Genomic DNA, 7,717 nt, shown 5'->3' on the forward strand with positions numbered 1-7,717 from the left:
AATGGGCTGATGTGTTCTACTGACACAGAAAGTCAGCTGACAGGGTACCAAATTCATACCATCTTTCAGGTTTGCCCTCCTTGAACGATAAAGGGGTTTAATTTATTGACTCACTGTCCACTCAATACTGAACCCTCTTTTTTCAGACGTTTGACCTTCTCTCCTCTAACTTCATCATCCTTAGCAGATATATTAAATATAAATAACATCAGGTCCAAAATGGAAATGAGTCTATGACTATGATGTGAGCATCAAAAACTCCAGGCTGAGACCCTACATGAGTTTTGAACTAAAACCGAAAGGTTTAAGTGAAGTTAAAACAAGGCAAACACAACTTATCAAGGAGGGGAAGTCTGGCTGATTTCCACCAGCTTATGTAGAGGATTCAGCCAGTTAACACAGGTGCACTGAATCTCTGTGACGACCTGACTCCCTCCTGCAGGCTCCTGCTCGGGGAGGCAAAGCAGCTCTCCTCTGAAAACTGCAGCGGTGCATCTCAGTTCCCTTAATCGCATCCTCACTGCACGTCTCTGCATTACGCTGCAGACTGAGAGACAAAGCCAAGAACTGACACCTTTTCACAGAGAAGAAAACTTTAATTAAATATAGTGAGAGTCAAAAAAGTTATTTTACACTTCAAAGTTGAAAAAAAAATCAACATTATCATCTTTACAGTAGTTTCCTCTGTACTTTCTCCCCTCTACACTGATACTGCTGATAATGTGTGTAAGAATGATGGCCACCACTGTAAGCCTCAACGCAGACAAGCCATGATAAATGTTCTTACTGTTGTTGGACGAGTGCTTCGGATCATACTTCTTTAAACCAAACCCTCTATTTACTCCTTCCTGTACAGGTATTTATATATGTACTATAAAAAAACATCCCTTAGCTTTAAAACATCACATTTTTCTTTCAGAGAAAAAATACTGACACACACACAAACACACAACACACACACTCGCAGGCGCTCCCACATGTAGACACAAATAGAAGAGTGGTCTCCAGACCCATGTTTGAGATAAAATAAATAGGTGGCTCATTTTCTTTAAAGGAAAAGTGAGGGGAAGGGAAAAAGAGGGCAAACACACAGAGTATTAAAAGAAAACCTGACTGAAGCAGGAGAAGTGGCTGCAGGAGAGAGGACAGAGGTTTTCCTTCCACCTCTTTCAGTTTTCATTCAGCAACTCTGTTCCATCCTACAATCCATCGCATGGAGGACAAACACAGATATTCATAATGAACTCTACACCTAGATAATGCAACAAGTTATTTAACAACAATGATACGAACAACATTGTGACAAAATGAAGAACATTTCCCGCGTCCTCGACTGACGGATGATGAAAACACCACGGCTTGTCTTAGTTTGATTGAAATTAGCAGTGGAAGTATGGCTTTTAATGAACAGACACTATAATACAAACACAAATAAGATGCCTTTATAACATTCAAATCCTTAGACATGAGCGATAAAACAAACGAGGAACACATCTGAACATCTTAATGGACAGGGGTTTCTTCAGGGTTTCAGGTGTTTTTCCTAAAATCACATTTTTTTTCATGATTTTTTTTTTTTTCTAATTTTGGATAACATCCCTCATCGTTCATTCCAATTTTTGATTACTGCTTTCATGACACCCCTTCAGGCTTCACTTTCATTTGCTGTAAATGTAAACTGTGGTGTTTAGTACTTTCTTCTCGTTATTGAGCTCCAACATGGAGGCAGCGGAGGTCCAGGACCTCCTCAGGCAGGAGTTACAAATGACTCCTGTTTATCTAATAAGAGGGATTAACTATGACAGCACATGAAGCAAAATAGAAGACAAACACACTTTCAAATGTTTTCTATTTGTGGCAAATGTCATCGACCTGACTGATGAACAAACAATAAAGATGTGTTTGTGAACGCTACCTGCTGCAGGTCTGACAGTCTTATGGCATTCCTACACAGTTTCTGACTGTGTGTGACAAGTGGCATAGAAACTGTGGCGTAAGACTGTTTAGGCATTAATGTCTCAAATAAAGGCCTTGGCAAAATTAACATCATCATAAATGATTTAAGACTGTTGAAGCAGACTGCAGGGCTGATCACAACAAACCATCAGTTTCCTTGTTCTTGCGCACCAGCTGTTTAAGACATGTCGCGGGCTAATCATCCTGTGCTGCAAAAAATGTATCTTTTGTCTTGTTTTTTTTTTTTTTTTTTACAAGACATGGAAATTCATACTTCATCTTTACCTCTTAAGAAGTGCAAAATGGGACACAAATATAACATTTTAAATACAGTTGCACTGTAAAAAAATGAGTTCAAGGGCAGATCTGACTTGCTAAGACTTGAGTTGAAGATTTACTGACTTGACATTCTTTGCAGCGCAGCATTTAAGACACACCACTGGATCATTTCCTCACTCAAGCTGTCAATTACACCAGTTAAGCGGGCAGGTGACAGAAAGAAACACAATCTGATTGGCCGGCTGATCACAGTAAAAAAATATTAACAACACAGCAAACCAAAAGAAAAACCAGACAAAAATAAGGATTTGTTATAAGACAGAGGTTTGACGAGGCAACTCTCACACAACAAAATCAAAGTCAAAATGGCAGCAGTCTTTAAGACGTGCTCGCCCTCTCATAGAGGCTGCTGTGGCTGTGCCCGACTTTAAAAGAGAGCATGTGGAAACGGGCCGATGGATGGACTTGTCGTTGGGTCTGATCCTCAGCAGTGAGATGCTGTTGGCACCCGGTAATCACACACTCCTCTGTGGGGAAGGAGCTGCACTTATCTATGGCCTTTTAGCAGTCAGCTCATCAAATCTGATTACACGCAAAGGAAGACGAGTGTTAGTGCTGAAAGAGGGATGGTGGTGTGGATTTGGCAAAACGAAGCGAAAGTGTGTGTGTGTGTGTGTCTGGTTTGGCTTGACTGTGTCGGCTGGATTTGACCCCGTACGAATCCTGCAGCCTCTTCACCAGCATCGTTTTTACTCGTCATCATCATCATCATCATCCTCATGTATTCTTCACATTATATTCCTTCATTAATGACCAGACTTCATAAATAGAAAATCCCTCATGTGAGACACAGTTAGAAGATGATTATCACATGTTAACTGCTGCACAAAAAGAAAATCGACAGTCACTCGAAGGAAAAAGTGGATTCTCTCCAAAATAAATACACTTCCTGTGTCCATGGAGAGTCATAATGTAGGCTTGGCCGTTCTCCTATAAAAGCATCAAGGTGTACAAAGTCTAAACAACATGTTTCCTTGCAAACAGTTTTTTGTTTGTTTGTTTGTTTTTTTGTCTGTTTTCTTGCAGTTGTTTTTGTGTTAGAAAGGGCCTGAGTTGGGTTTGTTCCTTCAGATCGGGACAGCTGCTTCCATCCCTGACCGGAGCCTGACTCGCACTGAAATCCTCCACCAGGATCGGCTTGAGTGTGCTTGATTCATCTCGCGCTCGCACACACACACACACACACACACACGCACACACACAACCATGCACTCACACCTTTACATGGGTGGGACGATCATTCCCGGGATTGCTGTTGGGTGGAAAAAGAAACAGAGGGAGGAGAAGAGAGAAAAAAAAAAACTTTTAAAACACAGCCAAATATTTTCATCGTCGTAAAAAAATTCCCTCGTAAATACATCAATATGTTTTCCCATCTGTGCAGCTGTGTGACTGCAGCGACATTTAAAACATCAATAGACGAATAAATCAGTAAACTCGAGCGGGGACACATCATCTAAGTTGGCTCTTAGCGACGCCGCTCACACACAAACACGCACGTTTGATTCTGCGCGGGAACAGTTGGTGCATTTTACTGTATGTTTGCGTGCGTGCGCCTGACAGATTGCATCATGGCGTGTGTGTTGTATTTAAACCCAAGGGATGGGTGTCAACATGTGAGAGGCAGAGCCCAGCCCAAAGTGAGACGCACACGCACACACACGCACGCACGCAGGCACACACATCACATCACATCTCATAACAGGCTGAAGAAATAATTACATAAATGGTTTTACATGTTATCATGAGTGGTACAAAACTTTACAAACTGCATTGTTTTCAGCCTCGACTTGTTCCTCTCATGAGCACACACACAAATGCATATACACACACACACACGCATACACACACCATAGGACAGGTATACTGCCAGTAGAAACTGTCAAGAGAGTCGAACAGCTGTCATTGTTGATTGCTCCCTAGTAGCTGCCAGTGTGTGATCACCGAGTGTGTGTGACAGAGGAAAGTGTGTGTGCATAGCTCTAAGTGGGGTGTGTTTATTTCAGCTGTGCTTTGAGACTAAGCTTTGAGTTCCCACACCCCCGCACATGCTCTCTGTACACACTCACACACACTCACACACACATAGAAAAGTAAGCGCAAATGCACACACACAGCTAAACAAAGCCAGTGATGTTGAGAAATAAATTCTCTGTGCCAAATGTGTTTTTTTTTTTTTTTTTGGTAAATATCCAACTTCTTATCTTTTTTTTCCCAGCCAATAGGAAGACAGGGAGGAGTTGCCAGGCAACAGAATGGCTAGATCTGTGCTGTGGGATGAGATGTGGATGGAGAAGTTTAGGAGGAAGAGGATGGAGAGGTGAGGATGAGACAGAAGGAAGATGGAAAGAGAAAACAAGCGAGGAAAGAAAACGAGAGGAAAATGAGTCATTCAGAGGTGAAAGATGTGAAACATGAAAGATTGTTTCTTAATTAAATTAGTCAGTTTACTGAAAGCTGCAAATGCAATTATTCAACAGAGGTGATGGAAGAGACAGCTGAGGGACATACTTCAGGTGAAGGCCAGGCCTTGTAGAGAGCTGGCTGTTGAGTACTTGCTAGAGTCCACAAATGTTTGATCTGGTAGAGAGAGGAAGAGAGACAGGCAGGAGAGAGAGAGAGAGAGAGGGAGGGAGAGAAAGAGAGGGAGAGGGAGAGAGAGAGAGAGAGGGAGAGAGAGAGGGGGACAGAGAAATGATGAAGGAAGGGTGAAAGGTCAGAGGAATGAAAAGGAGAAGGGTTAAAAGTCAAGAGGAAAGACAGGAGAGAGGAGAGAGAATGAAAAAACTGTTAATTCAAAAGATGAGGCAGTTCAAAAACTGTCCTCGTCGGAGAATTTGTTCATTTTTTTTCCTTTTAGAGGGCTTAAAATGACCTCTTTACATTTTCCACAAAAAGTCTCATTGAGGAGGTCGGGTGTGTTATTTTGCCAAAATCACCAGAGGCCCTCGTACACATCAGGACAGATCAGATATCCTCACATGTATCAACTGAAGACTCACAGGAAAGAAAACTTTATCAAACCTGCAGGATTTCACGTCAGTCCACATTGCAGTATACATTATTAGTTGAAATGTTCACTTGGGAGCATCATTTATTAGCAGGACCATTTAGTTGCCAGATTTTATGTGATCTCATCTAATCTTAGTACTATCCAGATCTAATTCAGTGCTAAATGCTAACACATGCTAACATGTCCAAAATGACAATGCTAACACATGCTGATATTTAGGAGGTGATATGTTTACCATGTTCGCCTTTTCATGTAGTACGTTAGCATGCTAGCATCTGCTAATTAGCACTGAACACAAAGTATGGCTGAGGCTAAAGTGAAAGTCATTCATTTTCCATGATTTTGGTCATAAAATTGGACAATTTGGACAAAACTTCGACCAGTGATGACACTAGATGAAAGGGATCACCAAAGTTATTACAATTTATCCTTTGGGAAATTTCATGTCAATCTACTCAACAGCTATTAAGACATATCACTAAAAATCTGTGAACCTCATGGCGGTGCTAGAGGAGAAGTCATTAGGATTCGCCCTCTAGGGACCATGAACGTCTTTAGAAAATTTCACAGCAATCCGTCTGATTGTTGTTGAGACATTTCCATCTGGACCAAAGTGGTTTAATATCTTTAAAACTCAGATTATACTCAGCTACTATTTGATCAGGTTCTGTAAGAGGAGAAAGAGAAAGGAGGTGAAACATAACAGGGACCTGGTGACAGGAGAGTTTCAAAAATCCACCAGAGAAGCATCATCTGGTGGGGGAAGTCCTCCCTCTAAGCATCCTCTCACTGACTGGCTGCTGTCATGGTAAATTACCTTGGAGCCCGTTGCCGTTGGCGCTGGTACAGGAGGGCGGAGGGGAAGAGGAGGGCCTGACCACTGGAGCGAAGGCGGACTTCTGCTTAACGGCCGCCGACACCATGTTGGCCGGAGAGAAGGAGAAGACGCCAGAAGAGGAGGAGCAGTTGGAGGGGAGAGAGGTGGAGGAGGCCATAGTGGGACTGGATGGGACAACTGGCGTGGTGGGAGTTCATTTTTTTAGTGGAGAGGAGAAGAAAAAAGAGGAGAGAAGAAGAGATGAAGAAAAAAAGGTGGATTAAGGAGTGAGAATAAAGTAACATGATTCATGATTCTCCAAATTACTGTTGCATCAGTAACATCAGAAATTCACCACATTATTTGAGACTTCAGGTAATAACGTTCATGACATGTTTTCAAGATGTCATGCCCAGTATGTGATTTGTTCATTTCTAACCCCAACCCAAGACCCTCACCCTATAGCAAAACTATGGTATATCTGTAGTCACGTCTCCTCTAAAATATTTGGCTACAGAGGTGGTTTGGTTACATAGATGGTGCTGAACGATCATAGAAATATTACAGGAATATTATAGGAATACTACAGGCAGCAGTGTGTCTCTATGATCCCCTCCATGACTCCACGTTGCTACTTGTGACTTTGATCATGACGGTGACATCTCTCTATGGAGTATATAGGCTACAGTATTGCACATAATTGAGTATTAATAGCTTTTAGTTGGAGAATATTATAGGTCCAAGACAAAACTGACAGGGAGGCTGTCAGAGCCGTGGTTGAGGCCATAGATTCTAACTTTAACAAACCTCATTTGGGTAAAGGATCAATGAGTCAGGCAGACTAGACTTACACATTCAACTAAACTCTGCCCGGCATTCTCTCTCTGCTGCTGGGGGATGGAGAGGGGGGATGGCAGGTTAACAAGGGGGATGCATTTTTGTCATTTTGCTAATAAGGGGGATGGCGTCCCACCTCAACCTCACTCACAAGCCCATGGAACAAAATCTTCCATTTTGATGCCCATTGTTTGAGAATGACATAGGAAATATGTTTAAAAATAACACATAGATAGAAAGTTCATGTGTTCACACACTTTTTGCCGTGTAGTGTATTTTATAAATATGGCCTATGAACTTCTCAGTAACATCCACATTTTCTTCATCGTCATCACCAGTGAGGAAAATATCAGCAAACAAAATCTCACATCTCCCTCAATCCTCCCCATCCCTCCATCGCTCTGATAGATAGAAGAAAGGAGGCACCAGAGAGGAAAGAGGTGTGACTGTCAGATGAAAGGCCGCAAGGGAAGGAGGGAGGAGGACAAAATGGAGCTGTGAGTTGATGATTGCTTTTGAAGACGTGGAGACAGAAAGCCCCATGGGGGAATCTCCACACAGCAGATCTGAGACTTTCACTTTGTGTCCACAGACGTGTGCAGGTACAGTATGTCTGCGTGAATGTATGCAGCATCGAGCACCCGTAATTAAACTGGTAGATACGTAAACTGCATTTTGAAGAAGCTTGGTGGCAGTTTAGTTAATTTGAAACACTCAAGTGTTTCATGACAGCAGAGGTAGATTTTTCTCTACAA

The 7,717-nt window shown here is 42.1% G+C and overlaps 1 protein-coding gene across 2 annotated transcripts in view; it reads right to left on the reverse strand.

The window, feature by feature from the left end:
- Positions 1–614: 614 nt before the first annotated feature.
- The window catches only part of LOC121616984 (transcription factor COE1-A-like), an 84,921-nt gene continuing 77,818 nt past the window's right edge, over positions 615–7,717 (reverse strand). The window contains exons 15-17 of one of the 2 annotated variants that reach the window (XM_041951921.1): positions 6,126–6,323; positions 4,807–4,875; positions 615–3,547 (exon numbers count right to left, since the gene is read on the reverse strand). In XM_041951921.1, the coding sequence (XP_041807855.1) occupies positions 4,808–4,875; positions 6,126–6,323 (266 nt within the window). In that variant the 3' untranslated portion in view covers positions 615–3,547; position 4,807. The remainder of the gene's footprint in view (positions 3,548–4,806; positions 4,876–6,125; positions 6,324–7,717) is intronic. The other variant, XM_041951922.1, reaches the window with a different exon arrangement.

This window comes from Chelmon rostratus, chromosome 14, assembly GCF_017976325.1.
Source record: "Chelmon rostratus isolate fCheRos1 chromosome 14, fCheRos1.pri, whole genome shotgun sequence".
Taxonomy (NCBI): domain Eukaryota; kingdom Metazoa; phylum Chordata; class Actinopteri; order Chaetodontiformes; family Chaetodontidae; genus Chelmon; species Chelmon rostratus.